The following is a 23,783-nucleotide window of genomic DNA, read 5'->3' on the forward strand; positions in this document are numbered from 1 at the left end:
CACAGGGACTTCCGGTTACTCCGGAAGTGGAAGCTTCATACTCCTAAGCTCCTCCCCCGGCGGCGAGCCAGGGAGAAAGGAAGGATGGCCGGCCGGGCGGCGCGGTTGGTCCTGCTAGCTGGGGCAGCGGCGCTGGCGAGCGGCTCCCAGGGCGACCGTGAGCCGGTGTACCGCGACTGCGTACTGCAGTGCGAAGAGCAGAACTGCTCTGGGGGCGCTCTGAATCACTTCCGCTCCCGCCAGCCAATCTACATGAGTCTAGCAGGTAAGCCCCACCCCCACGGTAAGCCCCGCCCATTTGTCTTGCTCCCGCCCCCTGCGCCCCCAATACGCCTCTGCAATCCCTGAACCTTAGTTTCCCCACGAGGTCTCTTATGAATGTGAGTGAAGCCCCTAAGGTGATGAGAGCCTTACCAGCCTCTCTTACTTTCCCAGAAGCTTTCATTTACTTATTTATTCAGTCAAAAGGGTATTTATTAAATACATTCGGGCTACAATGTCTAGGAATGGCACAGAAATCAGACCAGGGTCCCGCCCATTGGGACTCACAGTCCCCACGGGGACATGAGCCTTTTCAAGTGCAAGGCAGAGAATGATTTGAGCCCCTGAAAGACTCTTTGATTAGGAAGCATTTGGGATAGGAAGGTGTCAGTTCCGGCTTTGAAGACGTGGGGGCAGGGATCATCTTGGAACGTTTTGTTTGAAGGAGGGACTTTGGACTGGTACATTCGATTTGGACCATAGTGGGCAAAGAACCAACGTATTGAGCACCCACTGTGTGACAGGTGTCACAATATGTCAGGTAATTTTTATCACACCCTTTGAGATAGTTTCTCTAATCCCAGTTTTACAGATGGGGATTAGAGAGATTAAATGCCCTGCCCAAGGTCACACAGCCAGTATGTAGTAAAGTGGAGTTTCCAGTTCTGGCCTGTTTGACCACAAGCTTGTCCTCTTTACTATTATACCACTTTGCATTCCAGACAGAGGGAACAGAGAGAATGGATGCCCTGGGCAGATGTGGGCACATCCAGGAGCTTTATTTACTCAGGGAGCAGGGTACATGAACAGGAGTAGTGACCAATACGGTTGGAAAGGCAATTTGGAGCCTCAAAAGTCAGGTTGAAGAATTTGGGCTTCATTTTCATAGGAAGGGGGTAAGATAGCAAGAACTCCTTCCAGGAGAGTAAGAGCAAATCCTATATTCAGGAAGGACAAACATAAACCCAGGTTTCCATAGATGAGTTCATCAGATGCCAACATCTTGATGGACTTGAGCAAAAGGAGAGGAAATGTCTGCCAAGGTAGAAAGATCATCTGAGCCCTGGAGTTCAAGACTAGCCTAGGCAACATGACAAGATGCCTTCTCTACAAAAAATAAAAGAATTAGCCAGACATTGTGGTCTCGCTACTTGGGAGGCTGAGGTGGGAGGATCGTTTGAGCCCAGGAGGTCAAGGCTGTGGTGAGCCATGCTCTCCCCACTGCACTCCAGCCTGGATGAAAGAGCGAGACCCTGTCTCAAAAAAAAAAAAAAAAAAAAAATGCCGGGTGCGGTGGCTCGTGCCTGCAATCCCGGCACTTTAGGAGGCAGAGGCAGACAGATAACCTGAGGTTGGGAGTTCAAGACCAGCCTGACCAACATGGAGAAACCCCATCTCTACTAAAAATACAAAATTAGTTGGGTGTGGTGGTGCATGCCTGTAATCCCAGCTACTCGGGAGCCTGAGGCAGGAGAATCGCTTGAACCCAGGAGGCGGAGGTTGCAGTGAACCGAGATCGCACCATTGCACTCCAGCCTGGGCAACAAAAACAAAACTGTCTCAAAAAAACAAAAAAAAGACGAATATCTCTAATTGCTCACTAAAATATGCATACATACGTACATACACCTTCCCCTATGTGTACATCTCATCATCTCTCATTCATTCAAATGGGAAGCTAGAATTTTGAGATTTCTCCTGGTTCTCTCCAACTTACAGGCCCTCTTGGCCTACATTTGCGCTTGGACCCCATTCATGTTCTCTCTTTCCTCTCTGTGCTGGGGAGTTCACCAGGCCACATTTGTCTGTTTCAGGCTGGACCTGTCGGGACGACTGTAAGTATGAGTGTATGTGGGTCACCGTTGGGCTCTACCTCCAGGAAGGTCACAAAGTGCCTCAGTTCCATGGCAAGGTGAGTTGGAGGGTCAGGGTAGGCATATGGTAGTAGCGTGGTAGGAGTAATATACCCCCTGGTTGGACCACACTGTCCAAGCAATCTGAGGCATGGGGTAATGCGTGTGTGTTTGGGGCAGCTACCTGTTCTCCCCAAAATCTGCTGGTTTCCATAGAATTGGATAGGACCCATGTGTCCTGCCTCTGGATTTGGAGTAGCAATATCTGGAAGGCTTTGGAGTCTCCCCAGAGAGTGATGCTGGGCCTCTTAGAGTGGTTGAGATGCCCACCTTACTGCAGGGACAAATTCCCTTACCTACTGTGGCTTGTTTCCTGTTGCTTCTCCAGTAGGGGTCTGGATTCATAGTAATATGCTTCAGCTTGTCTAGCGAGGCACAGTTTGCTGGTACCTTTCTTTCTTTTGTTTTTTTTGTTTGTTTGTTTTTTTTTTTTGTTTTGAGACGGAGTCTCCCTCTGTCGCCCAGGCTGGAGTGCAGTGGCATGATCTTGGCTCACTGCAACCTCTACCTCCCAGGTTCAAGCAATTCTCATGCCTGAGCCTCCCAAGTAGCTGGGACTACAGGTGTGTGCCACCACACCCAGCTAATTTTTTGTATTTTTTTTTTTTTTTTAGTAGAGATGGGGTTTCACCATGTTAGCCAGGATGGTCTCAATCTCCTGACCTTGTGACCCTCTCGCCTCAGCTTCCCAAAGTGCTGGGATTACAGGCGTGAGCCACCGCGCCTGGCCTGCTGGTACGTTTCAATCCAGTATTATCTCATTCTGGCCTGTTGAGGTTGGCAGGAAGTATTCACCCCAGTTTTTCACAGAGTAAGCTGAGGCTCAAAGGACCGTGGTCAGTGGTAGAGGAGGGGTTGGGACCTGTGTCTTCTGGATGGCAACTATCACCAGATGAGTCATCTACCCTGACCCATCTGGTCTTCCCAGAGATCAGGGCTTACAGTGCTGTGCCTGCTGGCCAGGATGGGGGTATAACTCTTAACTAGGCACTGGAGGGTGGCTCATTAGTCTGAAGAGGTACTGAACCTGAGGCTTTGGCCAAACTCCAGAGCTGAGGACCCAGCTGAGGACCTGTTGCTGCAGCATGTCAAGAATAGGTGGACTGGGCCAGTTGAGGGTTGCCTGCCCCTCAAACCTCCTTCATCTGCTCCTTTTTCAGTGGCCCTTCTCCCGGTTCCTGTTCTTTCAAGAGCCGGCATCGGCCGTGGCCTCGTTTCTCAATGGCCTGGCCAGCCTGGTGATGCTCTGCCGCTACCGCACCTTCGTGCCAGCCTCCTCCCCCATGTACCACACCTGTGTGGCCTTCGCCTGGGTAGGTAACCTAGCAGGACTCCTGCTGTCTCCTCTTATCTAGGAAGGTGGAGCTCTACATCCCTATTAACACCCAACAGGGCTTCTACTTACCAGCTTCCCCTCTGTTTTCCAGGGCTAAAGTTGCAGCTGCAGGGTGGTAAAGCCTGGGGAGAAAACAGGGAGGGTGCTGAATCGGGCCTTACCTTTCCAGCAGAGCCCTAGGTCAGGCTGTTTGGGAAGGAGAGAGGAAAGAAGGGCATTTTTCTTGTCCCGAAGAAGGAAGCCACTAAAAGACCCAGTAGGACAGTTTACAAACACAGAGGGGAGATGGGGGGCTAGAGAGGATGCTGGGACCACAGGTCTTTCCAAGGGCCCTTCTGGAGGACTTGGAGCAATCTCAATTCCAGCCCAGGCCTGGTGGGGAGTCACAGCCATAGTCTCTGTGTAGAGCTCAGCCTAGTCTTTTTTTTTTTTTTTTTTTTTTTTTTTTTTGAGACAGAGTCTCGCTGTGTCACCCAGGCTGGAGTGCAAATGGTGCAATCTTGGCTCACTGCAACCTCCACCTCCTGGGTTCAAGCGATTCTCCTGCCTCAGCCTCCCAAGTAGCTGGGATTACAGGCACGTGCCACCACACCTGGCTAATTTTGTATTTTTAGTAGAGACAGGGTTTCTCCATGTTGGTCAGGCTGGTCTCGAACTCCCAACCTCAGGTGATCCACCCACCTCGGCCTCCCAAAGTGCAGGGATTACAGTTGTGAGTCACTGCACCTGGCGAGCTCAGCCTAGGCTTAGACCATCCCTGGAGAAGCCCAGGTATGGTTACATCTGCAGGTGCAGAAAGGGCTGTCAGCTTCACAGTATGGCTGGTCTAAAGAGCTGTATTCAGGGCCTGGTATTGTGTGATAAGCACAGACTGGGGTGCAGATATGAACCGTGATGGCCTTGGGAAGGGTGTGAGAATAAAAGGTTGCAATGGATGTCTCTAGGTCAGAGCTACCCCCGTAAGCCTTAAGGAAAAAATTTCCATTCACTCACCTTCCTGCTCTCACAGAAGCCATTCACTCAGGTATTGAGCACCTACTATATGCCAGGCACTTTGCTGGAGATCCAGAAGTCTGCCCTCTGGTGCTAATCATACAATTGAATGTAAGAGTACAACTATGAAAAAGTGCAGTCGGGGAGAGGTGCTTCAGGGGTGTGTGTAAAGGCAGACCGAGACCAGCATGGGGCCGTCAGGGAAGGCTTCCCTGGGGAAGGGGCATTAAAGGTAAGGTGGGAAAGATGCATGAATGTTAACTAGGTAAATTTGAGAAGAGTAAGGGAAGGCTTCTAAAGAGAAGTCTCAGAAAGTGCCCAGGTGGGAGAGAGGGAGGGTCGTTCCAGGCAGCCTGACATGCAGGAAATCAGAGAGTGGGTGTGAGCTGGGCGGACTGATGGGTGGTGGATGGGGCCAGCCATGGAGAGCCTCACATTGGAGATCTTGACTCTCAAAGCATCAGGAAGTACGGAGGGATTTTATTTTATTTTATTTTATTTTATTTTATTTTATTTGAGACAAAGTCTCACTCTGTTGCCCCAGCTGGAGTGCAGTGGCACTATCTTGGCTCGCTGCAACCTCCGCCTCCCAGTTCAAGTGATTCTCCTGCCTCAGCCTCCTGAGCAGCTGGGACTACAGGCATGTGCCACCATGCCTGGCTAATTTTTGTATTTTTAGTAGAGATGGGGTTTCACTATGTTGGCCAGGCTGGTCTTGAACTCCTGACCTCGTGATCCGCCCACCTCACCCTCCCAAAGTGCTGGGATTACAGGCATCAGCCACCGTGCTCGGCCTACGGAGGGATTTTAAATGAGGGTTGAGGAGAAAAGTTGTTTCATGAATAGATTTGCCCTTTGGAAAGCTCATTCTGGCTACTGTGTAGAGAACAGATTGAAGGGGGCGGGAGTGGATGCAGTAGACCAGTTGGTAGTTTTAGCACAGGGCCCAGTAGCTAGACTAGAGAGGTGGCATGGGTCTTGGGCATTGAAGAGAAGTACACTTGAGCTGTGTTTTGGAGGTAACATTAAAGCTTTTTAAAAATTTATTTCCTTAACAAATACATACATAGCTCATACTGTATGCCAGGCATCACTCTAAGCATTTTATAAGTATTAAGCTTGTTCATCCGTAACAAGTGGCAAAAGACAAATTACAGCAAACTTACTTATAGAGCCAATTGGCTTTAATTTGTGATTCATGAATTGGTGCAGCCTCCGTTCTACAAAATAGAATGCAAGTTTCCATTGGGCAATAGCAGAACAGTGGGTTTTGTAAGGTGGGAACCAGGAAACAGAACAATAGAAAGAAACCTGATTGGTTAACATCAGATTTTTTTTTTTTTTTTTTTTTGAGACAGAGTCTCGCTCTGTCACCCAGGCTGGAGTGCAGTGGCGCCATCTCGGCCCACTGCAAGCTCTGCCTTCTGGGTTCACGCCATTCTCCTGCCTCAGCCTCCCAAGTAGCTGGGACTACAGGCGCCCACCACCACACCTGGCTAATTTTTTGTGTGTGTATTTTTAGTAGAGACGGGGTTTCACCATGTTAGCCAGGATAGTCTCGATCTCCTGATCTCGTGATCTGCCTGCCTCGGCCTCCCAAAGTGCTGAGATTACAGGCGTGAGCCACCACGCCCGGCCAACATCAGGTTTTTTTTATAAGGGTTAAAGCAGAGGAGACTTCCTTACTTGGGTAGACTGGACTCTCCTGTTTTCAGGAAAAAGTGGTCTGTTTTGGGACCTATCAGTTACCTTAAAGTTTCAGTTTGAAGGTCAAGTGCAGTGGCTCAGGCGTGTAATCCCAGCACTTTGGGAGGCCGAGGAGGGCGGATCACCTGAGGTCAGGAGTTCAAGACCAGCCTGACCAACATGAAGAAACCCTGTCTCTACTAAAAATACAAAATTAGCTGGGCATAGTGTTGCATGCCTTTAGTACCAGATACTTGGGAGGCTGAGGCAGGAAAATCACTTGAACCCGGAAGGCGGAGGTTGCGGTGAGCTGAGATCATGCCATTGCACTCCCGCCTGGGCAACAACAGTGAAACTCCGTCTCAGAAAAAAAAAAAAGTTTCAGTTTGATTATGTGGCATTCAGCATGAGTAACTTCATTTTCGTCTGGTCTCTTGGGTCTAGTGCAGGGGCTCAATCCAGAACAATGGCCTCCCGTAATTTTTGTTTAACGCAGCTTATAGGTATTATTATTCTCATCCCCAGTTTATGGATGAGGAAACCAAGGACTGAAAAGGTTAAGTCCAGCCACAGGTCACCGAGCCAGGGTTTGAATTCAGGCATCTGGCTCCAGAGTCCACACTTTCAACATCTTGGCTATGCTGATAAACTTCAAGAGTGGATTAGATGAGGAAAGAGCAGTAAGGGATGACCCCTTGTGTTTCTGCTTATAAGACAATGATGGAGGCCGGGCGCAGTGGCTCACACCTGCGGTTCCAGCACTTTGGAAGGCTGAAGTGGGCGGATTGCTTGAGCTCACAAGTTCCAGACCACCCTGGGCAACATGGCGAAACCCCGTCTCTACCAAAAATACAAAAAAAATAAGCCAGGCCTGGTGGCACATGCCCGTAGTCCCAGCTAGTAGGAGGCTGAGGTGGGAGGATCACTTGAGCCCAGGAGGTCGAGGCTGCAGTGAGCTGTGATCCTGTCACTGTACTCTTGTTGCTCTAGCCCGGGTGACAAAGGGTGACCTGTCTTTAAAAAAAAAAGACAGTGATAGAAGCTGTGGGTGTGGATGAGATCACCCCAGGAGAGCCTAGTGAAAAGAGAAGGGATCTAGGGCAAAGCCCTGGGGAACCCCAAAATGTAATGGCTGGCTAGAGGAAGATGAGCCAGACACAGAGGCAGAAGGAGTAGCCGGAGGGGCAGGTGGAGAACTGGGAGATAGTGTGCTTGGATTGTGCTTCCCGGGATGAGCACAGGAAGGGGAGAGGCTTCTGCTGTCCTGAATTTTACACGTGAGAACTGAAGGAGACCCCGGAATCTGGAGATACAGAGGTCTCTAGGGCCTTAGAAAAGCTGATAGATGGGGTGTGCTGCGAAGTCCAGGCCGAGCCTTAGACTTGGGAGGTGGGCGTGGGAAGGAGGTCAGGGAAGGAGGCTGTTAAACCTCTGGGAAATATTGACCCTCCTTAATACTTCCTATTCAACAACTATTAATAATAGTTGTGATAAATTAAGGAACAGGAGCCATGTGACAGGCTTGTCTGAAGCACTTTACATACATTTCCTTATTTCATCCTCATAGTACCCTTATGAGCTCTGAGTTAGATTCAGAGGGGAAAAAAACTTGCCCAAAATGCACAGCTAACAAGTTAGCAAGGAATAAAGACAGGGTTGGTGTCCAGGGCTGTCTGGCTCCAGGGCCTGAGAACTTAGCTCTTCTTCTAGGCCACTCCATGTCCTGTGATGAGTGTCCATTGAGCGTTTGCTGGGGGTGGAGACAGGGTTTAGCACTTGTGGAGGCTGAATCCCCTGCCCCAGGGAGCTAAGCATAGTGGGAGGTGCAGTTCTGGGCAGCCTGGGCAGCAGACGGCAGGCAGAGTCAAGGGGTGCTCCGGTAGAGAGCCCTGGGAGTCGTGAGGTGGGGAGACAGCGTCCTCTAACTGGGGAAGTCTGCCAGGCCAGGGAAGCCCGGGGAGGAGGAGAGGTTTCATCTGGGACTTAGACACATACATGTGTGGGGCAAGGCTTAGACACATACATGTGTGGGGACAGGGGATTGAATTCCAGCATTCCAGGAAACCTTGGCCCCATTGTAGCTGTGTGAATAGGAGTAGAAGAGTAGATGGAGCAGAGAGGCCCCTGAGTGCCAGGCTGAGAGCTAGGGGCTCTGATGTAGGCAGGGCCTGGCATCGGCACACACTGTCACAGGCTGGGTGAGATAAAGCCACCACTTCCTGTGTAGGCCTCTTGGAGCGAAGCAAATTTAGTCCTGGCTAAGAAAGCAGGAAGGGCAGGGAAGCTGAGGACGTTACACCTGTCTGCTTTCCTTTGGGGTTCTTCCACGGACACTGCTTGTCTAGGCCCACAGCGTGTACCACCCACTTGTCCCCACCTCTACTAGAGAGCATGGGACAGCCCTGCCTGAACTCTGAAGAAGCTTAGAGCCTTCTTAGGTCGGAGGGTCCCACCCCTTGTCTTCATAACATGTGCCAGAGGCCAGGGGTCACTTCACAGATCTGGTCTTGTCATCCCTGATTCTTGGATTTTTCACCTCAATGGTATCTGCAACTCAGCTTCCTTCTTGGAGAGGGGGGTCACACTTCCCCAGGGTAGCCTGCAGTCCAGTGTGACTAAGGACCCTAGAGAAAAAGTAGCAGATGGCCGGGCATGGTGGCTCACGTCTGTAATCCCAGCACTTTGGGAGGCTGAGGCAGGTGGATCATCTGAGGTCAGGAGTTAAGACCAGGCTGGCCAACATGGTGAAACCCCGTCTCTACTAAGAATACAAAAATTAGTCAGGTGTGGTGATGGGTGCCTGTAATCCCAGCTACTCGGGAGGCTGAATTGCTTGAACCTGGGAGGCAGAGGTTGCAGTGAGCCAAGGTGGCGCCACTGCACTCCAGCCTGGGTGACTGGGCGAGACTCCATCTCAAAAAAAACAAAAACAAAAACAGAAAAAGCAGGAGATGTTAGATGTTGGGGTGGTAGAAGGCAGATAGTTGGGCCCTGTGTGTCTTATGGGATGTGGGGTTCTGGGACATGGGACCCCCTCATGCCCTCACTAGGCCTTCAAGAAACAAAGCCTCAGAACCCACACTCCTGTGGATGGCCTAGTTTGGCTTTCCCAGTTGCTCTTGGGCTTCCCAGTTGCCCTGTGAGTTTCTGCAGGAGGGAGGGATCCTGAGCTGTATGGAGGGTGCAGCAGTGGACTTTGACCTGGGCCTTCTGGGGCACTGAGGCTCCTGATTTCTGTTGGGGTGAGGATAGGAAGGCAAGGTCCCTCACCCGCTCCGGGCTAAGTCTTGGGGGAAGGGTACCTCAGCTTTGCCTCTGGGAAATGAGGAGACCCCGCCCTCCAGCAGGACTCATGATAACGCTGGCACAAGAAGGCAGCCCTTGCCTTGCCATTTAGGCCTGGGCTTGGGCTGGGGAGCAGCCAGGCGGTGGGTGGGGAGCCTACCAAAGCTCCGCATACCATGTCTCTTTGACTTCACGGAGTAGGGGCCCCTGCTGTGTGCCAAAGCCAGAAGGCCAAACCAATTCCCCAGGCCTTCATCCAGTCAGGAAAGGTCCTCAGGTGTAGAGAGGAGGGTGAAGTGGTGGGAAGCCCAAACCGTCTCTGTAGAGTGGTTTGTGTAGGTGGGGACTGATTCTTCTCTTCCTCTGTTAAGCAAACTACAAGAAGAGGTAGGTTGCAGCTGTAGTAGAATGATGGTTAGACTTCAGGAAGTACTTCCCATGGTCAGACAAGAGCTAGTGGAAAAGGCAATGGCAGGAAATCAAGGGATCCTCTGGGATCGTGGAAAAAGCCCTCCTTCTCCCATCCGCATCCACCTTTGTCTCCCTTCTCTCAGGAGTGAGCTGGGGCTGGCCTGCCCTGCCTGAGGCAGGGGGTGAGACATTGTGGCCTCCAGAGGAGCCCAGGATGGCAGCAGGCGTCATATTTAACATTCTGCCTCCCCCACTTCTGAGACACTGAGCTATTTTAAGCCCCACTTGTCCCCACCGCCATGGTGTCAATGACAGCCCCGAGCACTGGGGCTTAGCGCCGGGTCGAATTCCTGACAGATCTGGCTCACTTGGCATCCAACCAGTTTCACGGCTGTGATATTTTTGTCTCGATTTTCTTATTTCCAACAGACTGAAACAGCCTCTTGCTCTCCCTCCACCCAGTCTCCTATTCCACCCCCACTGGCACCCTGCCCCTGGCCACCCCCTCTCCTCAGTGTTTACGCAAAGCTCTGGGTGCCTGCTGGGCAGCCTGTCGCCCTCCTGGCCAGTTCCCCTCCCTGCCCCCCTTCACTTGAGCGTGGCGAGGAGTCCGAGAGTAGCCGTGCCTTGGCATCTTGGAGCTCTCCTTCCTTCCAGAGCCCATCTTTCCCCTTTGCTTGCTCTTGATGACAAACTCTGAGTGAGGAGAAATGGATCTGTTCGGTTCACATTGATGGGAACATGGCTCCAGAGGAAGGAGGAGGGGCTCTTCCTATAGCTGAGGTGTCTCCGTTCTGGAATGGAGAGACCCTGGGGCCCCATAGTTTGACCTCAAACTTTGTGACCCTTGCGGAAAGGGAAGTTGAGGGGCAGGTGAAGGGGCGTGGTGAGAGTCAGTCTACTGGACCTGATGAAGGAAACTGACATTGATGGGCACCTACTATGGACCAGGCAGCAAAATCAGCAGCCATTCAGAGGAGTTCCTTGGTGCCAGGCATTCTGCAGACCTCGTCCTCATGGCCTCCTGTGCAGTGAGCATCATTATGAACCTGTTTTGTAGGTGAGGCAGTGGAGGCTCACACATACTGGGTTATGTGTCCAAGGTCACACAGCTGCGTAGGGGCTGAGGCAGGACTTGAATGCAGACTCTGTCTCATTGTGAAGACTGGACACTCTTCCCCCAGTCTGGAGCTGTGGAGGTGGGCCTAGGCAGCTAGGAGACCACCCCTTCTCTGCCTAAACATCCTTGGCCTGCAGGGAGAGTGGGAGGCAGACATCCTCTTAGGCCTCAGTTCTATGGGAAGCTGACGGGGTTCTGTGCTGGTCAGGCAAGTGGAGAGAATACTCATGTTTCAGCCTGTCCTGGGCTCTGTGCTGTACGCTGTATTTGTATTGCTCATTAAACCTTTATCAACTATGATTATTCCCATTTTGCAGATGAGAAAACTGAGGCCCAGCAAGGCTAAATAACTTGCCCAAGGACACACAGGAAATGCAGAGCCAGGAACTGAACCCTGGCAGTCTGGCTGTAGGGCTTGCATTCTTAATGATACCACTACCTCCCAAATCTGAGGAAAGGGTGAGAAGAGGAGCACCCCCAGAGTGGGATGCTCCCCAGTGGGGAGGGGCTTTTCAGGGGTGCAGAGGCCAGGCTTCAGGTGGGTCTCTGTGAGTGGAAGGCACCCAGGGAGGCGGTTGGAGAGGGGACCCAGCAGCCCCACCCATCCTGTGGCCCTACGCACATGTTTGCCCGCACACACACCCCCTGCTTTCGGTGTTCTGAGCCACTTAGCTCAGTCCTGCAGTCCTCTTCTCACCTCCCCCTTCCTGCTGTGGGTGACAAGGAGGCCTGGCTGGCTGCCAGTCCCTGCCGCCTTCCTCTTCTCTTTCCCACATTGATTGGCTCCAGGGCCACTCTCCTCCCTAAGGATGTCCCTGTTCCTGGCCTGCCGGGGAGAGCTGGTCCATGTGATTGCCTGGGTCCCGTCTCCAGCCCAAGCCTGCTCCTCTCCCCATGCTGACCCTAAGCTTTTCAGACTGTGGGAGCAGTGTCTGAGAAGCCACCAGGTTCAGTCCTGTTGTGCAGCCTCCATGCCTGTCTCTGGGGAGGGGGCTGCAGCAGGGCAGAGCCTTGAGTCTGGTGGAAGGGACAGAGTGGCCATCCTCAAAGGAGGAAGCAGCCTGCCCTAGACCACACCACCTAACGCCAGGCTGGAAAGGAACTGAAGTTTCACTTGAGCCATGATTTGTCCCGGGGGAAGCTTGGGCTGAGAAGGGCAGGGCCCTTTGACCAGGTCAAGAGGAGCAGAAGCAGCAAGGCTCAGCCCAGAGCCCAGGCCAGACAGGTGCACTAGGCGGCCTTGCGCCTTCCAGAGCTTGGCACCCGGAAAACCTGACTGGCTGTGCAGCAGTTCTGCCCCGCCTGTACCCCTTCTCCTCCCATTCTCTCCTGAGCTCCCGAGACCTGCATTTTGAATGCATCTTACTGTCTGACCTGCCTGCTACAGTGCCAGACAGAGTGTAGCTTCTTGCCCTCTCCCTCTGTCCCCTGCCTGGCCAGTTTTCCTGGTATATTGGAGCCAACTGAGCAGTTCCTGGCCTTTCCTCATCTCCGCCAGGCCTGTCCCACCCTAGTGCATCCCTCCCTACCTCCAGGCCATTCCCGGCCTGGCCTGCTGTTCCTTTGGTTGTCACGATTTCCCAGCCCTTCCCTTCAGCCCACCCTGCTTTCAGCAGTTTGGGCCTTTGCTGTGGACACAGCAGTCCCTGAAGAAAGTGCCAGCACCAACGCCCACAAGCTCTTAGGCTCATTCGCTAGATAACTTTTGTGCTCTCTCCACGCAGCTAATTTCCAGGAAGAAGGCCTCAAACATTCCCCTGGGCCCTGGCCCACCACAGCCCCTCCAGTCCTGCCCTCTACTCCTCCCAGGCTCGGGAGCAGCCACTGGTCTGGCGGGTTGGGCAGGCCCAGCCAGGAGGAAGCTGGGCTTGGTTCACCCTCCTCCTAGGAGCCTGTGCCCCAGTGGGATCTGCTTGATCTCCCTCCCCTGCTGCTTGGAACACACCCCAAGCTGGCTCGAGCCCCTCCACCCCACCCACCTCATTCCCGCCCCCAGAGGCTGAAGTCACTGGCTCCCCTGGGCCCGGGTGGTGCTGTCAACACCTGCCGGTTGGAGGAGGAGGCAAGGCCCCTGGGGGCTGTTGTCTTAGCAATTGAGTAACTAGGGAGCTTGGCTCTACCGGAACTGGTTCCCAGGCCAGGCCGGAACCTGTGGAGGCTGCAGCCCCCTGTGGCCTTGGGGGTTTGGGGTGGCAGGAAGTCCACCCCAGGGACCCTGGCTGGGTGGGGGTAGAGGGACATAGGTTTGTTCAGAGGGCTCCAGGGGCAGGAAAAGCACATTTCTTGTCCTGCAGAGCCCCTTCCCAAAGGTGAAATGGATGTGAGCAAATGGGGGTCCCTGCCTTGAGGTCAGGGTGGGGGGCAGCATGCTCACCAGCCCCTCCCTCCTTAGGTGTCCCTCAATGCATGGTTCTGGTCCACAGTCTTCCACACCAGGGACACTGACCTCACAGAGGTGAGCATTCCTCCAGCTCCCCCTCCTGCACAGGGTGGTCCCAGAGGAGCCCAGAAGTGGGCAGAGGGGCTCTAGAGGGTCATGCCAACTCCCTCTGAGGAGCACTGGGAGGAGTATGGGGTGGGCATCCTAAACCTGTTGGTGCCCTTGATCCTCAGTGAGCCTCATCAGGTGGGGATGAGTATTCGCTCTTCTTGCCTGATGAGGCAGCTGAGCCTTCGACAGGGGGACCACATGCTTAGGGGCACCCAGCCAGTGAAGGGTTGCCACAGGACGTGACCCCATGGCTGTCAGACTCCACACTGTGCTCTGAATTCTGTGCAGCGTGGTCATGTCCTGGAGCCTCAGCAGGAACCCTCCACTAGCGTCCCTAAAGCCTTGTTCCTGGGCACATTTTTAAAAACTTGTACGGTGATGTGAACACAAGACTCAGTCGGAGTGAAACAGTGATAGGCAGGCCCAGGACCCCGGCCCCTCTCTGCCACCCCTCCATGCCCCCATCCCCGCGGGTCCTCTCCATGAAGCCTCATGCTGGTCCCTCACCACCCTTCCCTGTCCTCAGAAAATGGACTACTTCTGTGCCTCCACTGTCATCCTACACTCAATCTACCTGTGCTGCGTCAGGTGAGCCTGCCTGGGTGGCTGCAGGGGCAAAATCGAACCCTGGGGGCAGAAAGGGGTCACCCAGCCTTCCCCTGGGGGCCTTCTTCACTAGTCTCCCAACACCTACGCCCCCCCACCCCCAACACATCAGCTGTCCTGGGTGAGGACTCTGGGGTAGGACTGGGGGCCCTGGCTCCTGACAAGGAGCTGTAGCACTTGCTGCCCAGCTGTGGCCTGTTTGGTGGGGAGAGGGATAGTGACTTCAGGGGCCATGCACCAATGCTGGGGGGAGGAGATGCTTCAGGGAATGCTGCTCTGGGGATGGGCCACCTGCCCTCTGAGCAACCCTGGACGGTGGGGCAGGACCGTGGGGCTGCAGCACCCAGCTGTGGTCAGTGCCTTCCGGGCTCTCCTGCTGCTCATGCTGACCGTGCACGTCTCCTACCTGAGCCTCATCCGCTTCGACTATGGCTACAACCTGGTGGCCAACGTGGCTATTGGTGAGGCCCTGGGGGGCTTGGGCCATCTGCAGAAGTGCTAGCTTGGGGTGCGAGTGGGAGGTTGGTGCCATTCCTGGAGAAGGAGGTTCTAGAGAGACTCTTGGGGTAGAGGAATGGAGAAGAATTTGAGGTGGGAGAGAGAGGAGGCTGGGAGGAGAGTCCGAGGATGATCCTGGGGTCAGAGAGCATGGAGTTGGGGGCGGCCTTGGGGAGAAGGAGCCGAAGGAATGAGTCTCTCCTGCCCCCACTGGCACCCAGGCCTGGTCAACGTGGTGTGGTGGCTGGCCTGGTGCCTGTGGAACCAGCGGCGGCTGCCTCACGTGCGCAAGTGCGTGGTGGTGGTCTTGCTGCTCCAGGGGCTGTCCCTGCTTGAGCTGCTTGACTTCCCACCGCTCTTCTGGGTCCTGGATGCCCATGCCATCTGGCACATCAGCACCATCCCTGTCCACGTCCTCTTTTTCAGGTGGGTGCTGCCCCCTGCCTGGTGCTCACCTTCTTTGGATCCTTCCTTGCCCACTCCTTAGGGGAGATTGGGGGCTCTGTGTGCCCATCCGCCCCCTCCCACCTTGCCTGCATGCACCCCACCCTTGTCTCCATGCGAGCTGTCAGAGCTGTGTGCCTCAATGGGCTACTCCTTCGGCCCACAGCTTTCTGGAAGATGACAGCCTGTACCTGCTGAAGGAATCAGAGGACAAGTTCAAGCTGGACTGAAGACCTTGGGAGCGAGTCTGCCCCAGTGGGGATCCTGCCCCCGCCCTGCTGGCCTCCCTTCTCCCCTCAACCCTTGAGATGATTCATTTTCTCTTTTCAACTTCTTGAACTTGGACATGAAGGATGTGGGCCCAGAATCATGTGGCCAACCCACCCCCTGTTGGCCCTCACCAGCCTTGGAGTCTGTTCTAGGGAAGGCCTCCCAGCATCTGGGACTCGAGAGTGGGCAGCCCCTCTACCTCCTGGAGCTGAACTGGGGTGGAACTGAGTGTGTTCTTAGCTCTACCGGGAGGACAGCTGCCTGTTTCCTCCCCACCAGCCTCCTCCCCACATCCCCAGCTGCCTGGCTGGGTCCTGAAGCCCTCTGTCTACCTGGGAGACCAGGGACCACAGGCCTTAGGGATACAGGGGGTCCCCTTCTGTTACCACCCCCCACCCTCCTCCAGGACACCACTAGGTGGTGCTGGATGCTTGTTCTTTGGCCAGCCAAGGTTCACGGCGATTCTGCCCATGGGATCTTGAGGGACCAAGCTGCTGGGATTGGGAAGGAGTTTCACCCTGACCATTGCCCTAGCCAGGTTCCCAGGAGGCCTCACCATACTCCCTTTCGGAGCCAGGGCTCCAGCAAGCCCAGGGCAAGGATCCTGTGCTGCTGTCTGGTTGAGAGCCTGCCACCGTGTGTCGGGAGTGTGGGCCAGGCTGAGTGCATAGGTGACAGGGCCGTGAGCATGGGCCTGGGTGTGTGTGAGCTCAGGCCTAGGTGCGCAGTGTGGAGAGGGGTGTTGTCGGGGAAGAGGTGTGGCTTCAAAGTGTGTGTGTGCAGGGGGTGGGTGGGTTAGCGTGGGTTAGGGGAACGTGTGTGCGCGTGCTGGTGGGCATGTGAGATGAGTGACTGCCGGTGAATGTGTCCACAGTTGAGAGGTTGGAGCAGGATGAGGGAATCCTGTCACCATCAATAATCACTTGTGGAGCGCCAGCTCTGCCCAAGGCGCCACCTGGGCGGACAGCCAGGAGCTCTCCATGGCCAGGCTGCCTGTGTGCATGTTCCCTGTCTGGTGCCCCTTTGCCCGCCTCCTGCAAACCTCACAGGGTCCCCACACAACACTGCCCTCCAGAAGCAGCCCCTCGGAGGCAGAGGAAGGAAAATGGGGATGGCTGGGGCTCTCTCCATCCTCCTTTTCTCCTTGCCTTCGCATGGCTGGCCTTCCCCTCCAAAACCTCCATTCCCCTGCTGCCAGCCCCTTTGCGATAGCCTGACTTTGGGGAGGAGGAAGGGGTGATTTGAGGGAGAAGGGGAGAAAGCTTATGGCTGGGTCTGGTTTCTTCCCTTCCCAGAGGGTCTTACTGTTCCAGGGTGGCCCCAGGGCAGGCAGGGGCCACACTATGCCTGCGCCCTGGTAAAGGTGACCCCTGCCATTTACCAGCAGCCCTGGCATGTTCCTGCCCCACAGGAATAGAATGGAGGGAGCTCCAGAAACTTTCCATCCCAAAGGCAGTCTCCGTGGTTGAAGCAGACTGGATTTTTGCTCTGCCCCTGACCCCTTGTCCCTCTTTGAGGGAGGGGAGCTATGCCAGGACTCCAACCTCAGGGACTCGGGTGGCCTGCGCTAGCTTCTTTTGATACTGAAAACTTTTAAGGTGGGAGGGTGGCAAGGGATGTGCTTAATAAATCAATTCCCAGCCTCACCTGCCCTTGTTCAGCTCATTTGTGTGAATAGGGTGGGCTGGAGGGCAGGAGAAGACAGTTGTGGCGGCAGGGGCAGGTCCCAGACCTGGCTGGAGGCAGTAAACAGAGGTGAGGTCTCTGCCTGGGCACGTGGCATGGGGAATGGCAGGCCCCAGAGGCAGAGCTGGGCAGAACTCAAGTCCAGTTGTGAGAGGGAGCTGGAGCCAGTTCTTTCCCTTTCACTTCCCTCGGCCATTGTGCTTCAATCATAACACCCCCACCTCCCCACCACCTTGCAGATTCTACTTCCATCTCCTCATGATCCCCACTCTCCCTCGTTCTGGTCTGAAGCAGTCTGCACTGTTTGTGACTTCACCTCTCTGAGCTTCACCTGGAAACAGACTAGCAGGACCTGCTGCTGAATGCAGGAATGAATGATGCGATGGATACAATGGCATATCACAAGTGCCTGGTGCACTGCAGGTGCCAGGTGAGCTCCCCCGACCTTGGCCTTCCTTAGTTTGGGAAGAATGAGTGGTACAGAATGCTAGCCTCAAGGAAGCTTCTGGAAAAAAAGCCTAGGGTGAATGTCTCCCCTACCCTGACACTCAGATCTCTGGGCCCTTGCTGCTTCCCAGGAGAGCCACACACAGCACTGACCGCAGCGGCAGGGTATTATTTCTTTATTAGGTGCCACTTCAAAGAACAGGGAATCCAGGTGGGTGGGGGCCACAGGGCACCAGGTACAGCCCTCACAGCCCAACCTTCTGAGCCCAGGCGAAGAAGACGCCCTTGACATCATCTACGCCTGTCTGAAGGTGGGCAGGCATGATATAGGTGCGGAGGTCCCGGACCTTGTAGCCACTACGCACTAGGGCCTCCCTCACCTCCTCCTCAGACACTGGCACCACCGTCAGCCTGGCCTCCCCAGCCAGGTACCACGACTCCTCCAGGGCCCCGATGAGGAGGAGGTGCCCCCCAGGCCTCAGCAGCGTGGTGATGTGGTCCAGGGCCCGCTGAAAGCTGGCAAGATCTGGGCTCACAGCCTCCAAGCAGAAGGCAGAGACCAGGGCGTCAGCAGGCAGGGGAGCTGGGCTCCCAGCACCCAGGGGCTGGGGCTGGTGCACGTCGATGGGCAGGACCCGTTTCACCCTGGCTCGCAGCTGGCGCTCCTTATCCTGCCAGCATTCCCTGTGCAGGAGGCACAAGGCAGGGCTCAAGGCTGTTCTACGCTCAGGCCTCTGTTGCCCCAACCAGCCACTCTATGGGAAGCCTCCTCCCCAACCCTCACCCCCCCAGTCCTTACCCCTTGCCCTCAATGAGGCAGGCATGTTGGCTGTACATGCTCCAGTTGAAGGCCCCCGGCTCCTCCTGCAGCCAGCGCCCCAGCTCCTGGCGGTTGACCTCCAGGAAATCTGTCATGGTGATGTCTTCAAAGTGGCTGCAGGCGCTGAGCAGCTGGTACACGGTGGGGCCTGAACCAATGTCGATGAGGGTGCGTCCGGACACTTCACCTGGGCAGGGCAGAGGAAGAGGGTCCTGGTGCCAGCCAGCCCAGGCAGCCCCTGCCTCCTTACCCTTCCCTCCCCTGCATCTCCCTGCCTCTCTCTAGTTCTTCCTTCTCCTCTGCAAATGTGTCTCCATCTGGAAAAAGCATTGGCCCGAGTTAGACTGAACCCAGCTCCAACATGGGCTGCCCTTCGGAAGGGAACTTCACTGCTCTGAGACTCAGGTTTCACATCTAGAAGACTATACCTACTGGCCAGGCGCAGTGGCTCACACCTGTAATCCCAGCACTTTGGGAGGCCGGGGCGGGTGGATCCTAAGGTTGGGAGTTCGAGACCAGCCTGACCAACATGGAGAAGTCCCATCTCTACTAAAAATACAAATAAATTAGCCAGGCACGGGGGCGCATGCCTGTAATCCCAGCTACTAGGGAAGCTGAGGCAAGAGAATCGCTTGAACCGGGGAGGCGGAGGTTGCAGTGAGCCGAGATGGCGCCATTGTACTCCGCCTGGGCAACAAGAGCGAAACTCCGTCTCAAAACAAATAAAAAATAAAAATAAGTAAATAAATGAAAGTAAAATAAAAAGAAAGAAAACAACTATACCTACCAGCCAGGCTCAGCGAGGAAATCCTGGCGGTTTCTCACCCCTGTCCCACATCTGCCTCCATTTCCTCCTATGCATCTCCACCTCAGTCTGTCCTGCATCCCCCACCTTAGCTCTCAATTCTGAGCACTCTCCGCCCCCTCTCTCCACCTCTCTCTCCTCTGCCCCTCTCCTAAAGGATGTTGCTCCTTTTTCTCTTCTGTTTGCACCTCTCAGCTATCTCTTGTTTCTTGGTCCCCATCTGTCAGGCGCCTGGTCTGTCTCCCTTTCCTTCTTTTTATTTCCCTGCGCCTGCTTTCACTCCCCGACGACCTCTTGTCCCTCGTGCCTCAGTTTCCCCCGCTCACCGGTGGCGAAGGTCTGCGCCAAGCAGCGCAGCTTCCACGGCCCGACGCCGTTCGGGTTGCACAGGTCCCCGCGAGGGGGCGCGTAGTTGTTGCGGAGGTAGGCGCGCGGCTCGAAGCGCTGGTAGGCCGAAGCCACCGCCGCCTGGCCCGGGGCCGAGTCAGGGGCTGCGCCCGCAGCGGGGCTCCGGTCTGCGCCGCTCATGCTGCCGCCGCGGTCCGCCCAGTGCCCCGCTCGCCTCGCGGCCCCTTTTTCTACCGCCCGACCCCCGCCCCGACCGGTCCGCTGTGGGGGCGGCAGCTGACCGCCGAGCCGCCCGGGGCCACGTGCGCCGCATCCTCCCCACCCATTCATCCATCTCCCTTAGTGTCCGGGCTGCAGACACACCGGAGGTGAGTGGGGCGGCGGCTGCAGCGGCAATCGTCCCCCACACCCCCGGCTCCGTACTTGCTCCCGCAGCCCTCGCCCTCTGCCTCGCCTGCCCCGGTCCGAGTCCCGCCTCTGGGCGCCCCCCACCCTCAGTTCCTCACCCCCACAATCTTTAGACCCCCTCACCCCCGCCGGCCGGCCCCTCCCGTCTCTCTTCTCCAGCCCCCCGCAGCCATTCACCTCTTTTGCCCAGCAGCCCGCCCCTTCTCTTTCCTGATTCGAGGTGGAGACTGGGGAATTAGGCCCTTTCCCCAGTTTCCCCCTCGCAGCGCCCTCCGCGACGAGGCCCCAGACCCCGCCAGGCTCCCCTCCCTCCCGGACACCCGTCCCAGCACCCACCCTTCCCTTATAACTGCCACACAACTCCCCCACCCCGCCCCTCCTCCAGGCCTCTCTCGTCCGTTCCTATGCCACCGGGCCCTCCAGCGCCACCCCCTCCCCACCCCGCCCCAGAAAGGACAGTCCGTTCCGGCCTCCGCTGTGGTCGCTCCGGGGGCCCCAGAGCAGGGCGCGGCACTGCCCGTCCGATGGCAGGCGCGATAGGGGAGGTGAGCTGTGCTAATGCACTTAGCGGGCGGAACAGCCGGGCCTCCCCTGCGGGCCCCGCGGGTTCCCAGCCGCTTATCTGGGGGCTCCCGAGGACAGAAGGTTCGGGTTCGGGTTGTTCCCGCCACTTCGGGGGCGGCGCCGGACCCGGGTGAGGGCAGAGGGCTTGGGCAGGGGAGGGGCAGGACGCATTCGCCGAGGGCCGCCGGGGCCACCGGGGAGCGCAGTCCGGGCCTTGGGGCCCAGCCGATTTGGGGTCCTGCGGATGTAGGGGCTCTGACCCCACTCCTCTCGCAGCCCACACTCCAGCTTCCCTCCGAAGGAGCGGCCAGGCCAGGCATGAAGATTCTGCTCAGCGCCCCAGGTTCTGGCTGTCAAAATGCCAGGGTTTCCCCACCTATCTCCCAGATGGGAAGCCAATTCTGCCTGTGGCATCTCCGTGGTCTCCCTGAAGACCCCTTCCTTCCCCTCTGGATGAGTCCCGGGCCCTTCTGCCCTGGGTAGGTCACCAGCCCAGCTCCTGCCACCGTGGGTTCCTGGCCCCGCTTGATGTGTGCCTCCTCCATGCCCTTCCCTCCCCCTTGTCCCCAGGGGAAAGTCTCCTTGGGAGAGGCAGCTAGGTTGGGACATGAGTCACCACAACAGCTGCAGGGGTCACAGAGGGGAGCCTGACCCCCTAGCACCTCCAACCTTCCCTGGCTTCCAGGGCAGGGGGTGTGGAGCGAGACACAGCTGAGGATTGATTCTGTCTGGATTCAGAACTGAGAGGCAGGTTAGTTTTGAGGTCACTGACCCCGTTCACACCCCGAGGCAAAGCCAAGGACAGTCCTGGCACCAGCCCCTCCATATTCTCCACGAGACATCATTGAAACAAACCCTGGATGTGGATGCCAGCTGGCTTGCTGGGTACCACCCAGTGCCAGGGGGCTGGACACAGAAGCCAGGACTGGGCAGCGGTCAGGGTACGGGAAGGAGACTGGAGACAGCACCCTGTTTACAGCTCTGTCCTGCCCCCACCCCCACCCCAAGTATGGGGTGTACCCATTAGCTCTGCCATATTTAGCTCAGATGTGGAGCCTGGTCCCAGAAGTGGGCATTGAGGGGACACCCATGGGCCAGCCCCCCCAACCACAAGGAAAGAGATGCAACTCTGGCACATGATTGAGCATTTATTGCGGCACTAACAGAGGGTGCTGGGGGCCCCACCATCCTTGCCTCTGCCCTTTTCACCTCCCCCTCCCTCCCAGCTTCTTCTGCCTAGAGCGTTCCAGATTCCCCTCACATTTTCCTGGATCAGGGCCACTCCTCCCAGGCACCTCTTGCCCTCACCAGTACCTTTTGTCCCTTCTCCTGGGGCTGAGGGTCCTCAGCTGTGCTGGCCCCCAACTCTCCACCCTTAGTGCCCACTGTCTCTGCCACCCTCCCTTTGGGAACTCAGGGGGCTCAGGCATCCTGGCCTCTGGCTCCCTCCTCCCCTAGCCCCCAACTCTGGGCAAACTACAAAGCAGCCATGGCCAGCAGCTCCCCTCCACAGTCCTAGCCAGGAAGGGCCCAGCCCAGGGCGGGCACAGCGGAGCCCAAGTCACAGTCCCTCTCAGCCTCTCTGTGCTTCCTGGGACATGGAGCGGGACAGGGAGCGACGAAGGGCACCGGGCTTGCTGACAGGCACCACAGGGGGCAGCTGCTTTGTGATCTCAGCCACCTCCTGGCGGTCCACACACTGGCCACCCAGGGCTGTCTCCAGCGCCAGCAGCTCCTGAAGCTGGATGGGGGTGTCCTCGCGCTCCTCCTTGGTGGCGCCCATCTTGGCAGGGGTGAAGATGGGCAGCGGCAGTACCCGCTGATAGGGCAGCTGGTACTCCTGCAGCCCACGGCCGAGGATGCCCATCCGCATCACCAGCCAGGGCGAGCGCTGCACCAGCACCTGGCACTGCCCCTGCTGGTGGTAGGTCTCATGTCTCTGGGTGTCCTCCTCATGCAGGGAGCAGCTGGGGAGAGGGGAGGGGCAGTGAGCTCCTGGGAGCTGTTGCTCTCTGGGCACAGGCTGGGTGGGGGGCTCCCCTGGGCTGCTGGGACCTGGGGGCAGGAAGGGTGGTTCCCCTTTGCTCTCCCCATGGGGCATTCTTCCTGCCCACACCCCCAGAAATTTCTCCAGGGCTTCACGCTCTGGCCTCATGGCTCAGTGAGGGTGCTCTGGGGGAGCAGAGGCAGGGCTCTAGCAGACCCACACTCACCCCTCCTCGGGCCGTGTGGACAGTGTCAGATCCTTCCATTCTGCCCAGAAGGCCTCCCGGCGCTCACAGTTCTCCTCCGACACCTCGCAGCTCAGCTCTGAGGTAGCCATGATCACTCCTCATTCTCTCTCCCCTCCCAGGCCCTTTAAATAGCCCCCTCCTCCCCCTTCTCCAGGGGCTATTTTCGGCCCCTCTGGTGTCAGATGCTATAAGTAGAGCCAAGACTCACTAATGGGGGGACGCCGGACCCAGGGCAGGGGTTGGGGTACCTGAACGCTGGCTGCCCCCCGGTCAGAGGTCTGGGGTCCAGGGTCCTGGGGTCAATGCCTCCAGGTGCCTGACATTACTCAGACACCATCTCATGCCAGCCACATGCCCAGCCTTCTGCCCCCCTGGCACTTGCCCTCTGCCCCACCCACTCCCCTTTGCAGGGAGGACAGCAGCTTGTCTGTAAACAGAGCAGGACCAGCAGGAACTGATGCCCCCTCTGGGCTCTGTACCAGGGCTGCCAGGTCCTGCCCTGGCTGCGCTGTCCTCTGCCTGGGCTCAAGGGCATATCCCCAGAAGGGAGAGTGCAACCACGTCCTCAGGCGCCTGCACCAAAGGCCTAGTGCCTAGTCCCCAGTCACCCTCACCACACCAGCAGGGGCAGAGACAGTCAACTCCATGCCTGGGAACCTGGGGCATGAGCCTTGGCCAGGTGTTTTCCTTCCCCATGGCTGGTGGTCAGATAAGTGGTCTTAGGAGACAGGTCTCAGGAGACAGTCAGGCTAGTAGGGGTGGAGGGCCCCCAGTTCTACCCCAACACCTGTGTTGGGTGAAATGGGAATCCAGGGGCTCTGATGGGTGATAGTCAGAAGGCCTGGCTCCAGCTCCAGATCAGCCATAAATAGGCTGTGTGACCATGGGTCAGTCCCTGCCCCTCTCTGGGCCCCTTTCCCCACTTTCTGGCCACTGCAAGAGGACCAGAAGAGCTCTGGAGCCTGCCCGCTCTGACGTGCTACCTGGGAGGGGACCGGCTCTTCTTCATGGGGAGCAGGGGAGACAGATGGCTGTGGGGACAGTCCAGCACCCCAGGAGTAGCAACTCATGGTGCAAGAGGCTGGCAGACAGGTGGTGGGTGTGGGGGGATGAGGAGTGAGAACACTGCCGGGTGGACAAAGGGTGGCAGGAGAGGC

General features: G+C 56.6%; 3 protein-coding genes across 6 annotated transcripts; 1 reads left to right on the top strand and 2 right to left on the bottom strand.

The window, feature by feature from the left end:
* Positions 1–4: 4 nt before the first annotated feature.
* PGAP3 (post-GPI attachment to proteins phospholipase 3) lies at positions 5–16,960 on the top strand. 4 transcript variants are annotated; one of them, XM_003831455.5, is made up of 8 exons: positions 5–265; positions 2,076–2,173; positions 3,335–3,487; positions 13,398–13,460; positions 14,023–14,084; positions 14,427–14,563; positions 14,822–15,026; positions 15,211–16,960. In XM_003831455.5, the coding sequence occupies exons 1-8, from the start codon at positions 85–87 to the stop codon at positions 15,272–15,274; spliced, it is 963 nt and encodes a 320-aa protein (XP_003831503.1). In that variant the 5' UTR covers positions 5–84; the 3' UTR covers positions 15,275–16,960. The 4 variants fall into 4 exon arrangements, with proteins under 4 accessions (XP_003831503.1, XP_008955052.1, XP_063454739.1 ...); XM_008956804.5 differs by lacking the exons at positions 14,427–14,563; positions 14,822–15,026; XM_063598669.1 differs by lacking the exons at positions 13,398–13,460; positions 14,023–14,084; positions 14,427–14,563; positions 14,822–15,026; positions 15,211–16,960 and adding an exon at positions 11,323–13,391 and having other exon boundaries at positions 13–265.
* A 636-nt stretch (positions 16,961–17,596) lies between these two features.
* Positions 17,597–19,882, bottom strand: PNMT (phenylethanolamine N-methyltransferase). Its single transcript, XM_003846089.5, has 3 exons — positions 19,399–19,882; positions 18,247–18,454; positions 17,597–18,131 (listed from the first exon to the last, which is right to left on the bottom strand). The coding sequence occupies exons 1-3, from the start codon at positions 19,748–19,750 to the stop codon at positions 17,693–17,695; spliced, it is 999 nt and encodes a 332-aa protein (XP_003846137.3). The 5' UTR covers positions 19,751–19,882; the 3' UTR covers positions 17,597–17,692.
* Positions 19,883–21,511: 1,629 nt separating this feature from the next.
* On the bottom strand, positions 21,512–22,876 carry TCAP (titin-cap). Its single transcript, XM_008956814.5, has 2 exons — positions 22,606–22,876; positions 21,512–22,359 (listed from the first exon to the last, which is right to left on the bottom strand). Exons 1-2 carry the CDS (start codon positions 22,713–22,715, stop codon positions 21,966–21,968), a joined length of 504 nt encoding a protein of 167 aa, XP_008955062.1. The 5' UTR covers positions 22,716–22,876; the 3' UTR covers positions 21,512–21,965.
* Positions 22,877–23,783: the final 907 nt, after the last annotated feature.

Source organism: Pan paniscus, chromosome 19 (genome assembly GCF_029289425.2).
Source record: "Pan paniscus chromosome 19, NHGRI_mPanPan1-v2.0_pri, whole genome shotgun sequence".
Lineage (NCBI taxonomy): Eukaryota > Metazoa > Chordata > Mammalia > Primates > Hominidae > Pan > Pan paniscus.